The 26,347-nt window shown below is 33.2% G+C and overlaps 2 protein-coding genes across 4 annotated transcripts in view; both read right to left on the reverse strand.

Annotated features, from left to right (window-relative positions):
• Positions 1 to 26,347, reverse strand: part of LOC146994049 (uncharacterized) — a 126,848-nt gene that overhangs the window by 96,232 nt on the left and 4,269 nt on the right. The gene's annotated exons all lie outside the window — the stretch shown is intronic.
• Positions 22,951 to 25,087, reverse strand: LOC146994050 (uncharacterized). Its single transcript, XM_085826752.1, has 2 exons — positions 24,608 to 25,087; positions 22,951 to 23,907 (listed from the first exon to the last, which is right to left on the reverse strand). Exons 1-2 carry the CDS (start codon positions 24,761 to 24,763, stop codon positions 22,951 to 22,953), a joined length of 1,113 nt encoding a protein of 370 aa, XP_085682878.1. The 5' UTR covers positions 24,764 to 25,087.

Here is a 26,347-nt window from a genome sequence, read left to right on the forward strand (position 1 = left end):
ATGTAAATGACATACCACAAACACCAAGTGTCGATCTAGCACTCTATGCAGACGACACAGCCATCATTTCACAGCACTCAACATTACATGCCACTCTCAATCACCTACAGCTGTATTTAACAGACTTGGAGTCCTGGCTCATTACCTGGAAAATCAAAATTAATGTCGCAAAAAGTGCCGCCACAGTTTTCTTTTCCAGAAAGAGGAATGTCCATAGTCAACTCCCTCCACTCAGATTATTTGAAGAAAATGTACCCTGGGTGGAATCCTACAAATATCTGGGAGTATATCTAGATGCGAAGCTGCTCTGGAATACCTACATCAATTATGCCATATCCAAAGCAAGAACCACAAGAACCCAACTGATGTCTCTCCTCAAAAGAACCAGCAACCTCTCCCTCAATAATAAGATCCTTTTATACAAGAGTACCATTCTACCGATCCTGACGTACGCTGCTGTCGTCTGGTCAGCTGCTGCCAATAGCCACCTGAAGAAAATTCAAGTATTCCAGAGCGTCACGCTTCGTATTCTGACAAATGCTCATTATTTCGTCCGTAATGAAGTGCTTCATAACGATCTCAAAATTCTACCCCTTGATGCCTTTTTCCGGCAAAATTCGGCCAAATTCTTTAATAAATTAACACAGATCGAAAACCCAGCCTTGCATTCACTTCCTGCTTATGATCCAGCTGAGCCCAGCTCAGCTAAGCGACCTAGGAGCGTTCTTGATAGAACTTTTAACATCTTTCCTAGGAAGCCAAAGCGGAGGTGTCTGCTTGACTGGGAATTCTTTCTAAAATTTTTTTAAATTAACAAGCACTTCACGGGCCTAACCCGGCGACCCTTAACTATTTCTATATTTCCTCATGCCCGCCGGACCTAATCCGGCCTCGTTTCTCGGTTTTATATCCGTGCTGCTATAGGTAACATGCTCCTCCACTTGCCAAGACCTCATCTTTTCATAAAACACGGTCCAGACAATTAAAAGTCAGAAATACAATAGATTTAAAGTTTCTATATTATCATCATTTAACTTAAACTATTTAATTATTCAAATTTAAATTAATATTCTAGATCTTTAAAATCTAACTCCCCCATATGCTACTCAAAACACTTTTATTCCATGAATTTTTGTTCCAGCAATCTGCATATGTACAAGCTTGCATATCTTCAAACATCATCTGCAATCAGGTAATTTTGGTTAATTCTGTCCCAATTTTTATTTCTTTCCCTTTTTTAATCCACCTCTCCTCTCCAACTTAATACACTTTTCCTAGCTTCCCTTCCCTTTAACTATCCTAAAACTTCTCCCTCTTTTCTACAGTTAACTTTCTTCACGGTTCTTTCCGCTTCAAAAGTTGCTCCTATTCTTCTCTCGCCACGGGCGGTAGGAGAACTTTTTCGCCTCTTGAATCCTTCTCCCCCCTTCTTTTCGTTCCACCATCCCTTGCTCCGAGCTTTAGTCGCAAGACTCTCTCCCTCCCCAGCCCATCCCCAAGGCATTAGCAATTACTGCGGTTTTCCGTATTACCTAATATACCTTTCCCAAGCCCTGGAAAATTATGTTTCCCGGCTGATTGTCTTTCAATCTTTCCGATTCCATTAATGCAATGCATTCAGGAATTCGCCTTTAATCATCACCTCTCTCTCTTTCAGTCTGGTAAAACAGGTTGAAAGCAGAAAGAATTTTTTTCGTCCTTAGTGTGGACTCCTAATTCACTTCTTTCCCCGTAAACCCTTAATGGTTTCCTTCATTACCCTTTAGCCAGTGCTTTTTCTTAATTACTTCAGTTTTCTTAACGAAGTTGTGGAGGTAATTGCATTAAGTTGCAAAGGTACTCCGGAAAATATCGCCTTGGGCCTTGGGCCGAAACGTGAAGAGAATATACTTACGATGACATTACTGAATGATCTGAAAGCCATCTGCTATTCTGAACTATTTTGTACTTTCTTTAAAAATGCAGAAGGTTTATAAGTACAGGTTTTTTGCGCATCTACAGTTATTGTTTTCTAATTACTGTCATGTAACATAAATGCAAAAGCATTTAATATTTATTTAGTCTTTCACATAATATGTCAAAACAAATTTCTCTTAAGTCATCTGTTTATGGCTCAAGTTGCTATGTGTATTTCTTTAATTTATGCTATGGAAGTTAAAAATACAGCGATCAATAAAAAATATAAAAATTCTGCACATGTGAAAATAAAATTATGGTAAAATGCTTGAACACCATCTCCAAAACAAGAGACTAAATTTTAAAAAAATCATGTTTGAGCTAAAATATTAATGTGTTGCAAAATCTTTTCTAACATACGTGACAATTTTCTATAGAGGGACAAGCTTTTTTTTACTGCTTAGACCTAGAGTACTATTTTTTTACTTCTTACTAAACAATCATAGATCCTTTCCCAGATTTTACTAATCAAGTCTTGCTGGCCTAAGATGTAATACTTTGATAAAGAAATTCTAAAAAAGTTAGCTTTTTTTATTTCAGTAATTCTAAATACTTTTAAAAATTCGGACTACTACAAATTTTATTAAAACTCATACTATGATTCAAAAAGGTGTTCCAGACCGAAGTTTTTAAATTAAAAAGAAACTGTATTTGATATGGTAATGAAGTTAAAATATCATTGCACCTGCTTAGACAATATTTAATCTAAGAATGCTACTATTTTAGAGAATTCTATGCATTTCAAATAAAAAATAGCACAAATAATTATTATATATTCAGATTATACACGACTACTGCGTCATTCGCCAACATATATTCAAAAAACAATAAAAATTTTTAAAAAAAGTACGTCCAAAAGGACATTTCTTTAACGTTTTGTGTGCTACCTTTATTTATTAAATATCATGTTCTTTGCACTTACACCATAAAATTCAGTTCAATAGCAATGTCGATAATTAATTTTAAAATGCGCATATATTTAGAATTTCCGGTACACAATTCCGCGCGCTAGAGATAAAAAGGTTTCCACCCCCGTAGAGTGTTGCTATTGCTTGCTTTGAAATCTTTGAGTTTGTTACATGTGTGTGTGTGATTATGGCAAAGCCTCGAGGGCTATCTGCCTAAGGGGAGGGATGCCTTCGTGGAGGACTTTCTAAGGGAAACTGGCTCGTATACACGTTACACATGGGAAAAACCACGAAAACGCCCATGCAGCCAGCCCGTTCGCGGGATTCGAACCTCGGACCGAACTACCAGTGTTTAGCGACTTTACCGCTCGGCCGCTGGTGGGCTTTGAGTTTGTTACACAAAAATTCGTTAAAGTTTCACGAAATATGAAATAGATAATAAAACAAATTCCAAATTTCAAATTTGGTCTTCGACATGCCCATATTCGTAGGAGGATTACGTCATTCAAACTTGGGGCCCTAGTCTGGACACTGTCGAGATGGAGGAACGGGTCGTTTTTTGCGATCTACTCGACAGAGAGCGAGTCTGGTGTCATCGTCTCGATCATTACAGAGATCGACGCGTCGGAAATTTTTCCGACAGCTGCCTAGCTGCCGTTTAACTTTCTGACTGTCGTTTTAGAGCTAAATTCAAGATGGCGGAGCTCACAGATACTTTTTTGGAAGTGTGTTTAACCGATTTGTTGATTTCTCAAGATTTGCGAAGAACTCGGGTATTTCGTGATAGAAATAATGCTTTTGATGCTGATGATTCCACTTTCATTGCATTATTTCGAGTTACAAAACCTATAGCATGGGCCTTATAAATGAATTAAAGCCCTGCTTTACCGGTACATCGACGTCAAAGACAGCAATAACTCCTGAATTAAAGGTAAGGAATAATTCGCTAGTTTTCATATTTCTCTATAGATTTATAAGAAAAGCAATTCCTTAATTTAATTTTAGTGAAAATATTTGGTATTTTTCTGTTTCACATACAGAGTAGGAGTGCATACTTAAAATGTAATTTTTAAACTAGTCTATATTAATGTACTTAATTTTTATCTTTTGATGAATAATTTATAAATTTTGAAATTTTATGTTTTAAATTATAATTTGTTTCTCTCCACTTTTATTTCAATTTGTAGTGTATAAAAATGTAATACATTAAAGAATACACAGTATATATTCAAAACTAAGCACATCCTAAATTCAACTTTCATGTTAAATTGCTTTGAGTTAAAAAAATTTATTTAAGTAACTTTAATTGTACCAATACGAATGTCAATTTCCACTAGTTTTCAGATTCTCTTGTATATAATTCAAGTTAAATTCCTGTACAATTTTCAGTTAAATTACATTTTTGTAAATATTTGAATGCTTGATTTATTAGTTACCAGATTTTATAATTAATTACCAGATTCTACTTTTAGATATTATATCAGTTTTGTGTATTTTTTTTATTTAGATTTAAAAAGGGTATAAAGAGAAATATGTATTGCAGTTTCTTTCACTGCATATGTTAAAATATTTACATTAGTTTTATGCATATATTTATTTATTTATATATTTATTTAAAACAGGTTTCGTGTGTCTTAAACTTTTATGCGTCAGGAAGTTACCAGAGATACGTAGGTAATGACCGATATATTGGGCTGAGTCAGAAATCTGTCAGTCGGTGTATTCGAGACGTCACAAATGCTATTTGTTCTGGCCTTTTCAACAAATGGATTAAATTTCCAATAAATAGTTTCCAACAAAACAAAATTAAATTAGGATTTAATCAAAAGTTTGGATTTCCTGGTGTCATCGGTGCTGTAGATGGCACCCATGTAGCTATAATTGCACCGAAAAACATGGAAGAATGCCAAGGGTTCATTTATATAAACAGAAAATCATTCCATTCACTGAATGTGCAGTTGGTATGTAACTTTTCCTTCCATTTTACATAATATATATGTGTGTGTGTGTGCATTTATATGCAAGAGGATATATTTTGTGGTTTAACTTCAGTTATATCATTTTTTTTTAATTATTATTTTCCTTTCCATTACTTTTGTTAAAAATTTCTTATACTTTATTCACTAGTAAATCGCTCTTTAATGGATCATTCAAAAATTGTTATCATATGATTCATACATAATGCTGCTGGCACACATACTAACAAGGTAATAGATGTGAACTGTTTTTCTCAGTAGTATTAAAATCAAAACTTTATAAAAGAGTAGTAATGAAGTGATACTATATCTGCCTATTTAGAACTCCATCATTTTTAATGCAAGTACCAGTTATCACTATTTTGTTCTTCTCCCACTTGTTCAATTAAAACGTGGTTATTTTTATCTCCTTATTGACAACTGTACTGTTATAAATATATAAAATGTGTTGAAATTCTTAAACTTCATTGTGTTATGTACTTCATTGTGCTTAATATTCTATGGATTATGCTGAAAGAAAAATTACACATGAAAGTGCAAGAATTAATTCTCAAGTCAAAGCGTTATATATTTTTATTAACCAGCTTCATCAAGTCACACCCTAAATTTTAATCATACACATAAATTTGTCAAATAGTGTGTGTAACTGTTTGGTTGAGGTTTTATATCCTATTAAAATTACATAGACATGTTATTGCATATTATGATTGATTTACCTAATCAATCATTACCTAATCAAGTATTTTATTATGCAAAAAAAAAAAAAAGTCTTAACCTATTCTTCAGAGACGTGAACTCTGAGGGAAGAAAGAGCCTAAGCGATCTTTGAAAAGAAAATTCTGGGCTGTCCTGGCAGTGCTGATGTTGAAAGTAAGTAAAACTAACATCTGTCTGAATATTTGAAAAATCTCAATAATGAGATTTTTTTCCTACTCCCTGAAAATGCAGGGCGTGTTTTCTGTTACTCAAGTAGTGTATGTGATGATGCAAAATATTACATTGTTTGCATAAAATAATAATGTAGTATTTCACCTATTAAATTCAGGCAAAATGCTTATCACTCTCAAAAATTAAAAGGAGTGGCCAAAGCCATAAATACTGCAATTGTTTTGTTGAAATGGAATGATTTGGCTGTATCAGTGTATGCATGGGCTTTCTGTGGTTGCAATTTCAGTACTAATAACTTTGACTTACTGTCTACTTTAATGCAAACTTTACGATATTAATTGTTCTAATCTTGACAACCTGTAGATCACTGAGTGACTCATTTGAATTCCAATAATAATGTATAATATACATAAACATAAATGAAAAAACATACATATGAAACAAACACTTGAAGATTACATAAAAAAATTTAACTGAAAATACGAGGGTTGGAACTTTAATAGTGGCAACTATTTATTTACAAGGAATACAAGAGTGATTCATGTCACCATGTTTTACAGTCCTTCAATATAGTCGCCAGAATTGTGTACAACCCGTTTCCAACAATATGGAAGTCGCAGAATACCTGTAGCAGCGCCTGTTTTGTTGATAGTTTGAATGGACCGGTCTACTGCCGCAAGAGTCTCAGGAACAGTTTGGAAGCGAGTGCCACGAAGTGGTTCCTTCATCTTAGGAATTAAGTCATAGTCACAAGGGCTTAGATCTGGGAAGTATGGTGGATGGTAAACCACTTCCCAGCCCCATTGCTTGAACAAATCAGTCACAGCTTGCGCTGCATGCGGCCGAGCATTGTCATGCAAAATGAGAGGAGTGTTCTGCAGAAAGTGTCGCCGTTTTTTTCTCAAAGCTGGTCGGAGATTGTGCTCCAAAAATGAGCAGTAATACTGCGCAGTGACGGTCTGCTGTGGGGGAACGGTATGCGTTAGGATGACACCATCACAGTCATAAACGAGAATCACCATAACTTTCACATTGCTGGGGTTCTGACGAAATTTCGAACGTCGTGGTGACCCGTGATGACGCCATTCGTTTGATTGGCGTTTCAGTTCTGGCTGGTACGATCGGGCCCAAGTCTCATCCAGCGTAATGATACGGCGTAAAAAAGCATCTCCTTCGCGCTCATAGCGCTCCAGGTGGGTTCGGGCAGGATCGTATCGTAGCCATTTCTGCATTTCCGTCAATTAATGTGGAACCCATCGTGAAGCAATTTTTCTCATGGACAGGCGTTCCATCAGAATGTGCAGCACAGTCGTATGCGCTAATCCCGTTTGCCCGGCCAGCTGACGAATCGTTTGGCGGCGATCACTGTCCATTAGTGCGGCAACAGCTTGCACGTCTGCATCGCTGACACTCGGATGACCTGGCCGCAGCACGTCTGCCATGTTTTGGCGTCCTTCATTGAATGCTTTCACCCATCATGCTACGGTTCTGTAAGGCAATGCAGATTCCCTGCAAGCCTCTTGAAGCCCTTGATGACCCTGTCGTGCTGTACGACCTCAATTTTTATCCAATATCGTTGTTCTTGTTCTGAAAAGATCCTGACAACACTTACTTTAGACCGCGAGCTAATACAAGGATCCGTTCTTCGCGTCACTCCGCATGCGCGTTACGTAGGCAGGACGAGTCTTTTTGATGAGAGGTAAGGTAGGTATGTAGTTCACGTGTGGTATACGTGATATTCTTTGGTTTTTTGCATAGCCTTTTTTCAGCTGTGTTGCCACTATTAAAGTTCCAACCCTAATAAATAAATACAGTAGAACATCAATTCAGAAGACAAACAACAAAAATCAGTGTTATATTTTCAGAATTTTCGCAGGACTAGTTTCGATGGTTTTTACCAAACCGCCATCCTCAGCTGCAAAACACTAAAATCAGCGTTATATTTTCAGAATTTTCGCAGGACTAATTTCGATGGTTTTTACCGAACCACCATACTCAGCTGCGAAACCGCAAAATACTCCATTTTCTATCAAGAGTGTGGATTATCATTCCGTGAAATCGCCCGTCGCACTGGTCGACATCCAACCATAGTCATGTGAATAGGGAATCAATGGGTTGCTGAGTGTCATACTGAATAGCATGCAGCATGTCAACGCCCGAGAGGACAGATATATTATGAGGTCAGCCCTGAAAAACCATATAACCATATCCCAAATCATTAGTCAGGAAATGGGCATGTTTGCAGCATGCCCAGTATCCGTTCATACAGAGCGTCGACTTTGCAGCAGCGTGGACTATCAGCACGGCAATCATTTCTTCAACTTCCCTTGATAATGCCGCATAGAGAGAGATGACTACTTTGGTGCATTGGACAATAAAGCTGGATACAGGAGTGGCACAGTGTCATCTTTCCAGACGAGTCCCGTTTCTGCATACAGTATTCTGATCTGCATGTCTGGAGGCTTCAAGGAGACTGCACGTCACTTGCTTGCATTCAGTGTCACCATAGATGTCCAAGCCCACAAGCGGCCGAGCGGTAACGTCGCTAAACACTGGTAGTTCGGTCCGAGGTTCAAATCCCGCGAACGGGCTGGCTGCATGGGTGTATATGAGCCAGTTTCCCTTAAAAAGTCCTCCACGAAGGCATCCCTCCTTTAAGGCAGATAGCCCTCGAGTGCTTTGCCGTAATCTAATAAACCAAACCAAACCATACCATAGATGCCCTTCACCTGGTGTGATTGTTTTGGTAGCCATTGGGTACACGACACACACATCTCTAGTTTAGATTGACGATAATTTGATTGGTATATTTCTGACATCTTATGTCTAGTGGTCAAAAATAATATTAAAGCAGTATGAAGATTTCATGTGACCTCGTTTTATTTCAGATTTGCGATTCTGATTTGATGATCACCAACGTCAATGCGAAATTTCCTGGTAGTTCACATGATTCATTTGTGTGGCGATCTTCAGGAGTTCGGCATGCACTTTCCAGGCATCATGAAAGTGGCTCTTGGCTTTTAGGAAAGTAATTTTTTAGTTTTGTGTCAGTAATTTATGTAAAGTTTCATTGTTTTTCATGTGGTATATATCTCTCTGGTTAATATATATTAAGTATTTAGTACTTAAGACTTTAATTGCAAAGTATTTAAAAATAAATTACTTTTCACAAGTGTGAAAAATATATTTTAATACTTCAGGTGATGCAGGCTATCCTTTGGAACCATGGTTGTTGACTCCTGTGTCTTCCCCAACTGTAGGATCTGCTAATGAAAGATATAACAAGAAGCATGCAACAGCCAGAAACTGCATTGAAAGATGTATTGGGGTTTTGAAATCAAGATTTCGCTGTCTACTGCATGCAAGAGAATTAAATTATGAACCAACAACTGCTGGGAAAATTGTAAATGCCTGTGCAGTGTTGCATAATATTTGCAGGCATTACAAATTACCCGATGTTGAAAATGATTGCAGAGAAGAACCATGGGGACCAATTCCACCAACAGTTTTTGAACCATCATTAAGAGCTGCTGCTCTTAAAATCAGAGATAATTTAATTGTAACTCGTTTTTAAAACTAATGATAATAAATATTTTAATTGAATAATATGTATTTGATTTAGATTTTGAAGTTATAGAAGCACAAATAATACATATCCAAAATATTTATCTTTTTTTAATTATTATTAAATCAATTTTATTACAAAAATACACATTACAGATATTTTAGATTTTCTTTTCTCATTTGAAAATTTATTTTTTGATTATCAGACTTAACTTTTTTATTTTTTAAATGGAAAATTTTTTCTGTCCACGCACACTGCTTTTCTGCAGCCATTGCTTGCCTCTCAGCTGCCAAAGCTAGTCTCTCGATAGCAACAGCTCTTCTTTCTGCTGCAGCTGCTTTTATTGCATAAAACTCCAGCTTCTGTTTATGCAGCTCTATCTGCAATTCTAGTAGTTTGATTTCCTTTTCTTTGCACTCAGCTATATGCAACTGATGTTGTGCAGTGCTGTTTTAGATTGTGTTTAGATAGTGTTTTAGATTTACCCCACAGGATTACCTGCCATTTTCGGTTGCTTGTTTTCTGAGCTCTGCAGTGATATTTTTTGGCGAGCTAAAAGAATTTTTTGATAAAATATTTTAATTGGTAATTTAGGTATTGTTTGCTTGTAATTAAACACGTGATTATAAATTATTGTAAAGTATTTATTTTTGAGACAAACTTTTTGTAATCTATTTATTATTCATATATTGCCTTTTGAGAACAGATAAATTTAGCGGAAATTTCCTTTGTTGAACAAAGGAAAATGAAAAATGTTTCAGAATAGCAAGCCGTGTTAGTTTCAGTCAAACATTAAATATTTTAATATCATATGCTACCAGTTTTTATTCATTTTTTAATATTTCTGATGACAAAATAAGTTTTTTATTTTCTATTGTAGTACATAACTTTTTGTTATAACAATGGAATATGAAAAGATAGCAGTATTTGAAAGTATGTACTGCTGCAAAAAGTACAAACAGAAAAAGGTTTTATATGAACACATTCCGGAAGTACATAAAGTACCTGTTGTGGCTGAAGGAAATTTGAAATGTCCTATTAATGCCTGCAATTTTTCATGTAGAACGTTTGAAGAGTTAAGAAATCACGCAAGAGATCAACATGGATACACTCTTAACTCCGTTGAAATGACATTTAATACATATGAAGGTAAGATATTAGAAATTTGCATTTTCTGCGATAAACGTTTTTAATTTGAATAGCCCCAAACTGAGTACAAATTACTATTTTTGCAAATTCATTCATCAAGCTGGGGAATAAAATACATCTATTTTTGTGAGTATAATTGATAACAGAATAATTTCCTTAGCATCTTGCTTTTTTCTGTTAGCCTGATAAACCCCCATTATTCTTCAGTAAAAATATTTCAAAGTAATATTTCTCTTCCTCAACTATTTGAAATATGAAGTAAACATTTTCTAAATAATAAAAACATAATTTCTAAATAATAAACATAACAAAAAGTTATGTACTACAATAGAAAATAAAACATATATAGAGATGTACTGCTACATAATTATTTATACATGTAATTCAGTGCTTCATTAAAAAAGACTATCCTGTTATTACACAAACGGATCTCTTAATGTATATGTATGATGAAGATATTAAAAATAATGTGGACCTATTAAAAAATTGTTAAAATCTTTATTAAAGTGGCAACCTTCAATCGTAAATTTAGTATCATAATGATAGACACTTATTTTATTATATGTAAATGATGCTTAAAATTTATTATATGTTATTTTAAAACTACTTAAAGAAATTTATTCGATGTCTTAAAATTTTAATAACCTATACACATTGTATCAGTTATCAAGAAACAGGCTACAATGTTTTTTTACTTTAGACATAGGCCAGATGACACTCATGTTATGGAAAATGTCTGATGACAATTTGTCTCTTAAGAATAAATTTCTTGCATTATTATACAACTTTGGGGAATATGTTTTAAGTCTTGTTTAGCTGGAACACGAGTACTAGTAACTGTCAAATAGGAAGAAAAATATGCCAATGTACAACTTAAAACAGAGTTGTAGCCAGGGTTTTCATCGCTCAGGGACAACTGAAGGTTTCGCACCCTCTATTGCTTGCCAAGAATGGAAAACATTTAATTCTAAAATGTCGTAACATCAGTTTGGCGCTCCTTGGATTCTGCGCCCGGGGACAGATGCCCTCCTCTAGCTATGCCCCTGACTTAAAATTAGGCAACTTTATTTCAGTGTAGATTTTAAATAAAACTATCGGTTTTGAGAGCAATTAGACACAGGTCCCTCTTCTTGAAGAGAAAAAAAATTCTGCTAAAGTGACCAGTATCTATTTACAATCAGTGCCAAAATAAGATTTTGGTTAGTTTTAAATTAGTAATTTTGTTTTAAAGATTTACTAGTTCACAATTATAATGGGCTTTTATATTGTATGTAGGCTAATGTTTACCCTTCAAATTTAGATTTCTTACAATGGAAAAGTGAGGAAGAACAAAGGGAAAAAATTTCTTACTTTTTGAGAAGTACAATAACTCTTAAAGAAGGTGGGAAAAAGAGTTACTTCCTTTGTCATCGATCTGGATTTTATGATTCTAAAAGTAGAGGTGTAAGAGCTATAAAATCACAAGGTACCTGCAAAATAGAGGGGCACTGTCCATCTACTATTGAAGTTACCAGTAATGGCATTATTAAGATTTTATATTTCCAAACACATGTGAGACACACAGTAGATCTAGAACATTTGCCATTAACAAAAGATTTGCGAGAAGTGATTGCAGGTAAGTTTCTTTATGAACTTGATTGTGAAATTCAATATAAAACAGACATTATTATACAACATTATCATATAAATGCAATATTTTCAGGTAAGTTAAATGAAGGCATTCCACCACAGAAAATATTAGATTCCACAAGGAATAGTATTAAAGAAGACATTTGCAGGGAGCATTTATTGACAAAAAAAGACATACATAACATTTCTAATTCTTACTGTATTGGTAATGATGAACAATATCATCCAACTGATTGCTGTCAGTTTAAGGATCTGGATAGAAAAAATGAAATGTTTAGATGATAATCCAGTTCTTTTTGTAAAATACCAAGGAGAAGCAGCAGATCAGCACTTGGAAATTAGTGACTTCTGCATCATCTTAATGACAAATGTTCAAAAGCATATGCTTTTAAAGTTTGGATCCGATAGCACATGCATCGATAGCACACATGGGACTAATGCTTACGATTTTCAATTATTGACAGTTTTAGTCATAGACCAGTTTAATTCAGGATTTCCTGCTGCTTTTTGCCTAAGCAATAGAGTAAATTTAGGTTCAATGCAAAAATGTTTTCAGTGTATTAGGGACAAAGTTGGACTGCTGTCTGTAAACCGCTTTATGAGTGATGATGCACCAGTATATTATACTGCATGGACAGTAATGTGTGATGCCAAATTTAGGATTCTATGCACCTGGCACGTTAAAAAGGCATGGCTGCAAGCAGCAAATTCAATTATCCCCTCAAAGCGAAAGGAAGTTTTGAAATTTTTAAATGTAGTATCTGAATGTCATGATATAAAAGAATTTGAAGCACTGATATCTGATTTCCTCAGCAAACTCTTTGCTGATAGAGATACAGACAAGTTTGCTAATTATTTTGCTTCAAATTATGGAAACAGATGTGAATTGTGGGCTAAATGTTATAGAAAAAGATGTAACATCACAACTAACAATCATCTTGAAGCACTGCATCGAGTTTTAAAATATTCTTATCTTGATGGATTGAAAAACAAGAGGGTTGATAGGTGCATTGCGAAGCTTATTAATATGGTGCAAGATAAATGGTTCCAGAGATTTATCAAAACAACAAAAGGGGCAAACACATCAAAGATCAACCAAACAAATTTACGACACAACAGAGCAATAAATTTTCCAGCTAATAATATCACAGAAATCAATGAGTTTTCTTGGCATGTGATTTCAGAAAGTGACCCTACTCTTGAATATACTGTTACTCAAATACATACATAATGCATTAATTGTAACATTGTTTGTAAATGGTGCAAAATTTGTAACGATGCATTTGTATGCACATGCACAGATGCCACGATTAAAGGAAGTGTCTGTAAACATATACATGCAATAATTTTAAAGACAAGATTACCTAATAAGGAACAGCAGCTAAAACTAAAGACTCAAATGATGTAAAATCCTTTCTTGAACTATCAGCACAAAAATTTAAAAAATCAGGAACGAAGTACCATATTATAGATCAACTGAGTATCATATCAAAACTTGTAACATCAACAACAGTAAATAATATAACTTTGGGAGATATTGAAAACACACTGAATAAAGTGATTACAAAATTAAAGAACGAAAAGCCGAAATTGAAAATGGTGAACAATGAACCTACAAATAAAAAAGCAGAGAAACAAAAGAATTTCTTTTCTACGAGAAAGAAAAGAAAAAGTCCATGCAGTACTGAAAATATTTCAACAACTTCATACAAGAAAGCTGCTATAGATGCCATTGGAAATAATGAAACTCTTATCTTATCTTATGATTCTTTTGATCATGCATATTGATATCTCATCATGTAAATATATTGTATATAAAATAATCTCTAAATAGTTTATAAATTAAAATATGATGAATTAAAAACAGTATATAAATTTAAAATGCTCTTAATCTTGTCACTACTTCATCCTTGCTAGTTACACAAGTAATTTATTAATCAGTTTTTGATCTGCATAGTCTGTCGCAGTATTTCACTACTAAATTGTTAGTGTAAAGTTCTCCAGTTGATGGTACACATACAGTATAGTTAGCAACATCATTTTACAAAACATCGACATATAATGTGTTTATTAGGACGTATCACAAAAATATGTGCAAAAGAACTAAAAGTTTCAGCATGAAATATGCAGTTACAGATTCAGTCAAATATAGATAGTAACATCATATACAGATAGAGAACATAATAGGAATAACAATCGCACTTGATTATTACAAAGGAAAATCATAATTCAGTATCTGCTGACAAATCAGAGTGTGCTGGTATTTCTCTAAATAAATGATTAAAAATGCCACAAAAATATAATAAGTGCTTTAAAATTCTTAAATTCATATAAGTCTAAATCTTAGTGTTTTTAAAAATGCTACTGTATTTTGTTATTGAGCATTTTTGAATCCCTAGTGATTGCAATAACAATTTATGAATAGTGAAAACTTAAATTATTCCAAGAGAATTGATTAATAAATTTCATACAGTAAATAAATCATTGGGCTGCAAAAGTATGCAGATATATGACAACCAATAACAGAAATAAAAATAAAATCTTTAAAATTTTATAAAGTGGCGAAGCATGCAAGAGCTATTTATTTATCTTGTAAACAATACATTTTCAGTAGAATCAGTACTTTAAAAATTGATATACTTTGGAAACATGCTCTGCAATGTAGTTGTTTTGTGATGAAACTGTTGATAGTGATGCTTTGATAATGCTTTTGTTGATTTGCTCCACACAGTAAAACCGTAGAATTTATGTATACATAGTTCTTGCTTTTATGTATGGATGCAAATTATACAGCTTTTAATTTTTCATGAAACTGTGACTTTTCAGAATATTACAACATTATAAATCTCACACCTTGAGATTACTAAGGCTTGTACAGAGATTTCAAAGGAAAATATTATTGATATAGACACAAGTGTATAGTTTCCATTAATTAACACATTGTTATTGATGAAGATCTCTTTAATGATTCTTACATAAAGCTATTTGGATTTTTTTCCAGAGGAAAAACAAAGTTTCATTTAAGAAAATAAACCACAGAATATTCTTAATTTTATTATAAACTTTCATTACATCACATGAATCTGTAAACACTGAACTAATCGTTTTCAATTTAAATCACAAATGTATTCTTCATATTGATTTATTGACAGTATGAATAATGACCAAAACTTAATATTATCTGTATATAATAAGAAATCATTGATACATAGGGTAAAAATAAGCATGAAGTTAGACTATATTAGCATGCTAATGGATCAACTAATGGCAAAAGACTTAAAAACCTTTACCTAATCATATGTACAAGATTATTTAATGAACACAAAATGTATAGGAGTTACTCCAACCCTTTTTTGACCGCGGACACATTCTAACATATATTTTGAGATCTTGTACCCTTATGACTCAACATTCAAGCAGAATTCAGGCATGATAGACTTTTAAGTGCTTCTTTGTCATGAAATTACCTTATGATCATTTCATTCAACTACTACAAATCAAGGAAAGGAGAATTAATTACCAGTGTTTTATACTTTTAGCCACTTGATAACGTTACATAATATGGATTAACTCAAAGCAAATTCTACTGATTATAATCAGTTAATTTTATATCTCTTCTGAGAATTTAGATTTTTCCGCATTCATTTCTTTGCAGATCTTGCTCTAAATGGATTTCAATACATATTTACCACTAATAATTGCAAATGATAATAAATAACAAATTAATTTTTATTCTAAACATGATTTGGGCTGGCTGCATAGGCGTTTTCGTGTTTTTCCTCATGTGTAACGTGTATATGAGCCAGTTTCCCTTAGAAAGTTCTCCAGGAAGGCATTCTTCCCTGTAGGCAGTTAGCTCTCGAGTGCTTTAATCAAATAAAAACCTATTTTTAAACTACAATTTCAAATTTTGTATTTTGTCCTTATTTATTTCACTAAATAATTAAAGTCCTCTTTAGTACATACACATATCAGGCGCTATTTTATCTTCATTTACAAAATAAAACAGTTGAAGTAGTTTTAGGACTTTTCTCTCATGGGGAGAAAATATCTGCATTTTATCCACTTCCTTTATGAAAACTGAAGTTTTCATACCAAACGAAATTCTTACAATATAACCTTCCTTACGACTCTCTTATTTACCATATAAACCATTTCGGATCTTTGCTTTGGTAAATGGTCTAAGACCTTTTACCAATATATGGCTGTCATAATCCCTAAGGAAGCATATTAGAAAAACAAAACGGTCAGCTATACGCAGGGTTTAATTTCAAAAATTAGAAGTACCAGAGCCCTATAGAAGACCTTCAGGAAAGAGGAACAAGAATAAATAAGAGAATAAGATGACTAATAAAATCATTAACAATTAAAAAATTAAATAATTCATTATTAAAAAAATTAATGGTTAAAGTAATTAAATAATTAAAATTTAATAAAATGCAAAGTGATAAATTAGAATTTAATAAGCAATTTTTAATATAATTTTATTATTAAAAATAAAGTTTCCAAGACCAGATTTCTACTGAAATTATTGTTCAGTTACATAAAAGAAGTGCCAAAGCCTTCTTATTTAGGGCTCCGGCTAAAATTATGAATTTTTCCTAAAACTAAGAAGTACCGGAGCCAGACTCCGGTGGGCTCCGACGCAATTTAAGCCCTGGCTACATGGATATCTTGGTAAAGCAAGAGAAGAACCCATCTTTGGTCATGCCCAAACATTGCGCATAATGACTTTTGATTGTAAACCACATGAGAGGTGGAGTTTAAATACGTCAAAATGACGTCACCAAAGCTAACCAATCAAAATTTCCTGCCAAGTTGAAATTTAGTCTCACGGGCGGCTAAAACCAACACCTCCTTATAGAAGGAAGCCGGGACACTGGATTGTGACGTCACGCGTAGTCGTCTATGTCGAAACCCCGAGAGAGCAACGAAACAAAACAGGCTGCGCGCTAGTGCCGTACTTAACGTTGATTTCACTATTTGATATAGATACTTGGGTGGGATTTTATTCAGAGATTCAATTATATATAATGAATAATTTAATTACTTCAAAATTTAACACAATAAAATTTGACATAAATTTAAGAATTTTTTGTTTCTTATTTCTTGACTTTAATGAATTATACTTCCTTGTAGGTTTCACAGCAGCATTTAAAAAGTTAAAAATCAGCCATACTAACTCAAAAAAGGAATTTCTGACTTTTCCCTCATAATTTAATATTGCTTTATATTTTTCTAATATTTATGAAAAAAACCCAAATTATCTGCATACAAACTATTACTTATCATTTCATTTTTCTTCCAATCAGTAATTTGTCTTTAAAAGAAAATGGTATAAAAATGCACTAAATTTTGTCTATAATATGCTATGTGTCTTGCAAGTTTCAAATAAATTAGTATATCAGAGGTTTGCTTAGCAAATAATTCAATGTGCAATTTAAAATTATTGCTTAAATCTGTAGAACCAATAATATTAGTTGTATATGTACTTAACTGTATTGTGTTAGTTATATAGCTGAACTTGAAAATAAAGATTCACAAGTGAAAAATAAAAAAATTTTATTTACAATTTTATGCAAGCAGTCAGCATAACAACACAACACCTAAGTTATAACATACAAATAAGTTAAAACCAGCTGATCTCTTTTTATCAATAAATTATTCAAACTTTCTTGTGAAAATTGAAGCAGAAATCTCATTAAGCATATTACCATACTAAGAAAGCTCATCAATTCTTATTTATTAACAGGTGTGAAAATTTCAAAACTGCTTCTATATTAATTGGGTCTCATCAGGAACAATAAGATGAGACTATGTGACCTTAATATTTAAATTTTGATACTGCAAGTTCAAGTTTCTATTCGTTAAATTTCAACCCATTTTGTCTGGCAATTACAAACACCGTTATTAACTTTTTACAACAGCCAATTAATAGTTTCAAAATGTATTACGATACTGCCATAATATGGATAAATATCGGGCAAACACTTGAGAAGACCGTCCATTACCATTTAAAACACTTCAGGTGCACAAATGATATTAAATTTTATACGATGGCTATTATTATTTATGAAGCATATAAAGATACATTCAACAGCAAATGGATGTCAGCATCACCAGTATATGTAAAAACATTTATTGATGTTGTGTAAAGGAAGTGATTATCAGTTAATGTTTCAAATATAGAAAATAATAAAAATGTTTTACCTATGCACCAGTATCCAATTTGAAAGTATCTGGTCACTACATGCAACACAATTTTGTTGTAATTTTTCCAAGCTAAAATCGTGATCTTCTAAGTTACTCGCTATCAGGCTTGTTTAATTTAAGCAAAGAATATATCAAAATGATTTGTCCAGAAAGCCACCAGTCTTAATTATGGGACACCGGTAATTTCAAAATGCACATGAAAATCACAGGTTTGTGAAATGAGTGCTCCTAATCAGAGACACCCTTTATTCAGCCAATTCCCAGAATAATAGTAGGAGTTATTACAAACCTGTTATTTTGTCGCCATGCTGAAACACATAACTGTTATCTTGATAAAGTAATTTATCATATGGTAACATGAAAATTATACTCAAATGATATAAGTAATGGCCACTTAAAGACACAACATAGACCCTTTCTTACACAACAACAAATTAAAGACAAGGAAATGAATTTTTCAATATTTTTAATTGTAAAACAGTCAGTACATGCCCATATAAAAATATGAATTATAATGACCCATTCTCAGTATAAAAGCAGCAGTTACCATAAACTTGTCATCTTGTAAGCATGCTGAAACACAACTTTTATCATGAGAAAGCATTTTACAGTATGTTAACACCAAATGATAACCACTTACTAAACATTAAGTGGTAGCCATTTAAATACAACCCAGATACCATTTTATGCAGCAAACACTCAACAGCACGAAAATGAATTTTTCAATATTATCATCTTTCAAGTGCTCTGAATATAAAACAGTCAGTGCATGTCCATATGAACAAAATTATAATGACCCATTCCCAGTATAATAGCAGCAGCTATTATAAACATACAATTTTCTAATCATGCTGGAAACATATAACTGTTACCTCGATAAAACATTTTACCATATGTTAACACAAAAATTATATCAAAATGATAAGAGTAGTGGCCACTTAAAACATAACCCACACACATTTTTATGCGATGACAAATTAAAGGCAAGGAAATTCCTTCTTCAATATTTCAAGTCATAGAGTGGATATATATATAAATATATTTATATACGTTTGGTGTGGCCGATTGCAACCAAAATACGAGGTGCACATATACATGTTATAGCAGTCCTATATACAAAATTTCAACGTTCTGAGGCTACTCGTTTTTGAGTTATGTGAGATATGAACGTACGCACGAACGTACGTACATACGTTCGTACAGAAGCCATGAAAAATTCTCTTCAGAATTAATTTTAGTTTCAATTTTTTAAGCAGTTTTATAATTTTTTTGAAGGAAAAGAGTATTTTATTCTGTCCTTACGTACAGATATGGTGCAAAAACATCGTTAAATTGCATTCGATAGCGGTCAAAATGGATATTTTCGGTGAAATATGCTGCCTGAAACTTTTTGCGATTACAATACTTCCTTTTTACTTCGTACAAGGAAGTAAAAAGGACATGCCTTCTTCAATATTTCAAGTCATCTAAATATAAAACAGTCAGTATATGTTCATATCAACAGAATTATAATGACCCATTACCAGTATAACAGTGGCAGTTATTATATACATATCATTCGGTAAGCATGCTGAAACATAACTTTTATCAGGAGAAAGCATTTTACCATATGTCAACACCAAACTTATACCCAAATGATAAAAGTAGTGGCCGCACTAAAACACAAACCGAGATACTTTTTTACGCGATGACAAATTAAAAAAAGGACATGCCTTCTTCAATATTTCAAGTCATCTAAATATAAAACAGTCAGTATATGTTCATATCAACAAAATTATAATGACCCATTACCAGTATAACAGTGGCAGTTATTATATACATATCATTCGGTAAGCATGCTGAAACATAACTTTTATCAGGAGAAAGCATTTTACCATATGTCAACACCAAACTTATACCCAAATGATAAAAGTAGTGGCTGCGCTAAAACACAAACCGAGACACCTTTTTACGCAATGACAATTTAAAGGCAAGGAAATGCCTTCTTCAATATTTCAAGTCATCTGAATGTTAAACAGTCAGTATCTGTCCATATCAACAAAAGTATAATGACCCATTACCAGTATAACAGTGGCAGTTATTATATACATATCATTTTGTACCCATGCTGAAACATATCACTTTTATCAGGAGAAAGCATTTTACCATATGTTAACACCAAACTTATATCCAAATGATAAAAGTAGTGGCCGCACTAAAACACAAACCGAGACACTTTTTTACGCGATGAGAAATTAAAAAAAGGACATGCCTTCTTCAATATTTCAAGTCATCTGAATGTAAAACAGTCAATATCTGTCCATATCAACAAAAGTATAATGACCCATTACCAGTATAACAGTAGCAGTTATTATATACATAACATTTTGTAAGCATTTTGAAACATATAACTGTTACTTTGATAAAGTATTTTATCATGTTAACACCAAAATTATACCGAAATGATAAAAATAGTGGCCACATAAAAACATAACGCAGACACTTTTTTACACAACAAATTAAGGGCAAGGAAATGAATTTTTCAATATTTCAAGTCAATTATAATGATAAAGAATCTTACCATATGTTAACACTAATTTGATATCCACATTAATAATAAGGACCATTTAAAATACAACCCAGACACTTATTTACATAGATGCATAGAAATGAATTTTTCGTTACTATTACTTTTCAAGTGATCTCAAGGTTAAACAGACAGCATACATGAGTAGAAAAAAATCATAAGGAATTCACAATAATGTGTAACAGTAACTGTTAGATGCGAAAATATTTTTTCAACAGAAATAAATCTGAACTAACATCACTAGGCTTTGCTCAATTAATTTTTTGTGTCTTGTTACATGCATTAAAGTTATTAAACTTACTAGTCTATGAAATACAGCATCATTTGAATTAAAACCTACATTTTTTAAATGTTTAATTGCTAAACACCCATTATATTTTTATTTATGCTTTAAAGTTTTCAATTTGCGCTCTTTTGCAATGCTTTTCTGGTTTAGTGTATCATTCTTTAATTTGCAATAATTATTTAAAAATGTGTTCGTTGATGACCAAAGAATCTGCTTTAACACTTTCTGTGACTCATGAGCTTTAGGGCAATCATCTAGATTTAAAAAAATGTCATTTTCTATCAGTATGTCTAGAGTTAAGTTACATGCTATATCCCTCTGATTTGCAGAAAATAAAAATTCATTCTCAAATTCTTCAGATACAAGTTTTTGAATAACAACATAATTATATATTACTGAATTTAGTACATCAGGATGAGGATATAGAAGTCCTCTATCAAATCTTTTTATCCAAGACTGTCCTTCATTTTCTACAATTAATTCTTTATCAATAGTTAGATTGCCTTTACAAATATCACAGCTTAATAGTTTCACAACTTTATAACTACAGTAACCAGCTATATACATTAAAATTGGTATGTTATTTTGAACATTTTGTATATCTTCATTTGTAATAGTTATTCTTCCTGAGAAAGTGCATCCAATATTTTCTTGCTCCAGAGATTCAATACACAGGTTTTTACAATTTAGATAAATAGGAATTCCTCCATACTTTGATGATTTAATAACAGTTGGCAGAAGACTTTGTAATCTTAATTTTGCTTCAGTTTCATATACTTGCCTTATAGAAATATTATGTTGTGAACCAGCCAGCTGTCTATATTTTCCGAATCTATTCTCTAGGAGATCTGTCTGAACTTTTCCTGGTAAAAAGTAAGTAAATTTTAGCTCTTCAATGCAATACCTTGCCATTTCGAGCAACGAATAGCTAGTATGTGTTAATGCAAAATGTGTTTCCTTAGTTAGTCCACCACTAGAACAGCCTAAAAGTTTCCACTGATCTAACCACTCAAGTAACTTATTTAAATAAATATATCTAACATCATCATTTTGCACAGTTAACGGCTTTTGATACTCATTCATCTTATGGTGTCCTTTAAAGATACTTTTGACATTGACTATTGACCACCATGTAGATATAATTTTAATAAATTCAGCTGTTGTTTCGTAATTTAAAATACTATTTTCTTTACCAATAGCCATTATTGCCTCTGCAAGACGACTGTCAAATATTTGTAATGCTAGCTTGATATTTTGTCTTTCCAAATTGGTTGGATACAGAGCTTTCAGAGTCAAACCATAACTATATTTTACAATTCTGCCTGCCTCTAATGAATGGAGACTTTTTATGCATGCAAATGCCGCTGTTTCGACCTTGGAAAAATTTTCAAAATTTGGATAAAATAAACATTGCCCAGAAGTTTTTTTATTTATCCAGTTGTTCCTGACACACTTCAAGATGTGCACTGAGTCAATAACAAAAAATAGTGACCGAGATAAGTCTGCAGGGTTTTTATACACAATACTAATTTTTGGAGGCATACAAAATAATGACATGGCTTTTTTATTTATTGAATTATTGTCAGAGACAACTGCCACAATTCTATAACCTATATTTTCTAAACCAATTATAATTTTCTTAAGATATTGATACAGATCCTCAGCATTTAATGATTTAACTGGTAATATATGTGCCACATCCTTGAAAGGTGATAATAAGCTACGTATCATAAAAACATAAGCACTTGTAGCAGCTTTTTCACAGTTGTAGGCCATGCCACACAAATTTCCTCCTTTAAAATCGAAACATGAATTTAAATGCACTTCATCACAATAATTACAGTTTTATCATTTTCTTCTAAATCCTTGCATCTTTGTTTAACATATCCTAAAAAGTCATCATTAAATTGCTCAGTAATAGGATTAAGAGAAAACATTGAACAAATTCTACGAATAGTACGTGGATGGGGAATAGAAATGTAACCTGAATGTCGTAAAAACTTGTATGCATGCGGTGAGATCGAGTTTAACAAACTGCAAAAAATAAGTAAATCTGGAGTATATCGATACTTCTCTTTCTTTACATTTAGTTTATTTACTTGCCCTGAAAGGAAGTTCAGTTCAGTTTCTTTTTCAGGTAACACTCTTTTCAATTCTGAAAGCATATCATCCACAATTTGTATAGAATTCTTAATATATTCTTCATTTTGTAAGTTATGAGACAGACTTTCAACTTCCTTTAGTACTTCTAGAAACATATTTACATTACTAATTTTTAGAGGGAAAACAAATTTACCAATAGATTTTATAGCGATGTTTTTAATATAAACACATACTGTTAAATCCTCATTTATTACTACCGATTTCTGAATTTCTGGAGCTGGGTCACTTAAAATATCAAGTAACATAGTTGAATTTTCAGTATGTACAGTTGTCCAAAATGTTTCTAAAATCTGATGTTCTAGGCAATTATTGAATTCAATTAAACTTTCAAATGATTGTTCATTATCATACCGTTCTTTCATTTTCAAACTTTCTTCTATCGCTTTCTCCAGGTATTTCTCTTCTAAACGAGCTTTCTTCTTTTCTGGTGACATTCTCGATACAGAATTTGATGACATGTAGGATGGGCCATCAGGGAACTGAGAAGGTATGCATCCTTTTTTCAAACGTGGCCTAGAAATTGGGGCTTTAATTAACTTCGCTGATTTCTCATCATACATTTCGATTTCTCGTATTATTTCATCTGATCGAAAATGTAATTCACATATCTATAAAAGAAAATATTCAAAAATCAACTTGTTGCGAGTACAAAAGTTAGATGCATGTTAATATTTAGTAACAGAAGTCAATAAGCCCTATGATTTAAATAAATAATTTGATACATAAATACGAATTAAAAAACCAGTAATATCATTTCAATTACGTGTATAATTTAAGTAATTTGTAAAATCTGGAATGCTCATCATAATGATTACAGCTTTATTTACATTTAAAGAAAATTATATATTTGAGATAATTGTTTACAACAAACACTGGTTACCAAATACAAATAATTACCTTGAATACATCATACCAAACTTTCATATATCATTACAAAAATTTTAAAATGAAACCTATTATGATTACTTAGTAGTTCCTTGTCATATAAATTATGATAAATTTGGAATAACTACAGAATCTGCCTGCACAGTATACTAGAAAGCATTTACAAATTATTGGCATTTATGTAACTACTAAATTTAGAATTATTCCTGTTATATGGAACTTTATTTCATTCATAAAACTTTGAAGGAAAATATTTTTTTGAAATGATTAAAACAGGCAAGATTAAAATCTTTCAAACATAAAACTTCTTACCCACAGATCAAAATCTAATATCGTAAGCATAAACATCACATACCTATCAATAAAAGTAATAAAAAAATGTAAAGATACAAAACATAAAAAATGCAGTAAAATTGAACTTACTCTGGTATGTTTAGTAGGTTGAAAGCCATCTTTTCTTCGTAGACTCCTTATCCATTTCATCCCGAGTTCAGTCTCATTTGGAAACTTGAATACAGCCACTTTTGGTCCGTTTTTATAATTACCACGACATGTGGCTACAGCACATTTATGAGGCATCGTATGAAATTATAAAAGCACGAGACAATATATAAAAAAAGAACGAGACAATATAAAAACTCTGTCGCTAACGCAAATAACCGCTCCACGTTCGTCGCTCTTGGCTCAACTACGGGGCTTTGATTTTGTTTGAAGGAGCGAGGTGAGTCAGAGACGACTACCTGTGACGTCAGAGCTTCCCCTCGCTTCAGTGTCCCGGCTTCCTTCTATAAGGAGGTGTTGCTAAAACCCGCCGGGAACTGAAGAAATTCAACCAATCAGAATAAGCCACCGTCGGAGACTGCTCAAGGATCAAGGATCAAGGAAGTGCAATTTACGGAGTTCATAGGCAATTACGCCTTTACCTCCACATCTTCAAAGGAAATTTAATCGTCCGAAAGAGGGTATTGTCAAATAAGGAAAAAATTTTGATAAGCCGAATGACTTGGAGTAAGTGCCTTCACACTGAGTCAAAAAAAGGCAAAAAACTCAGAAAGTCTTAATTTTGCGCCGAAAAAGGGCCAGAATAATTTAGACAGGGGCAGCCAGAAAAATTTTGACTAGAAATATAAAAGGTGAAGTTTCCTTGAACCTTGATAATCATTTTCTTTGCATACGTCAGATGAAGGACACGCAGGGGAATTCCGATGCGCGCTCTTCGAGGTGAGGGGAGGGGGGAACCTGTTTACAGGTCGAAAAAGTGGTTCTGTCAGTGATCAGCTGGGAGGGAGAAGTTTCAATTTTTTGACCGCTACTCATTGCGGTTTTTAAAAGCCAAAAAAGACGCTGTTAAGCGCCTAAGAAAGTTCCTTCTTAGAGGAAGAGAGAAGTTAAAGTTTAAAGAATCTTTATCAGGTTTAGAGAGAACTTTTCCAGTTTTATTTTAGTTGAAAGATTAGAGTAAGTTAAATCAGTCCTATCTGACTGTGATGTTTCTTGTTAAAGAAACGCTAAGGAGGTTCCTCGAGTTAATGCCGTGTGCATTAAAGAACGTTAGAGGCGGGGGGGTTAAGGAACGAGAGGTAGTTATTCACGTGGTTATCAGTGTGCTCATATCTAGCCCGTTTAAATGGCAGATCCGAATATTCCCTATTAAGTACCGCTCTGGGCCTTTTTCGGGAAGAAGCAACTGCCGGATCGTATACGGGTAGCATATGAAGCACAGGATTAGCGACACGTTGAATATTTTTGAAAAATTTTTCCGAAAGTCGCTGTATATAGCGATTAATGGGCATGATTTTGAGGTCGTTATGAATCTCTTCGTTCCGTACAAACCACGGAGCTTTTAGAATTTGCCGAAGCATTTTTGATTGAAAAATTTGGACATGTTTTCTGTTAGTCAGTGCGCATGGGCCCCATACGGGACACGCATACGTAAGAACCGGCCTAATCATTGATTTGTAGAGCAAGATTTTGTTATCAGTTGACAGGTCGCTATGACTAGCTAAGAGGGGGCGTAGGGCGGTTTTGACAGCTGTCGCACCCGCTATGATTTTGCGGATGTGAGGCTGCCAAGTTAATTTTGAGTCTAGTAAAACACCTAGATATTTGTAAGAAGAGACCCAGGGAATGGGTTCACCGAAGAGCATTAAGTTGGGTAAATTT

Source organism: Stegodyphus dumicola, chromosome 11, assembly GCF_044657685.1.
Source record: "Stegodyphus dumicola isolate Sdum_Otavi_A_Nest chromosome 11, ASM4465768v1".
Taxonomy (NCBI): domain Eukaryota; kingdom Metazoa; phylum Arthropoda; class Arachnida; order Araneae; family Eresidae; genus Stegodyphus; species Stegodyphus dumicola.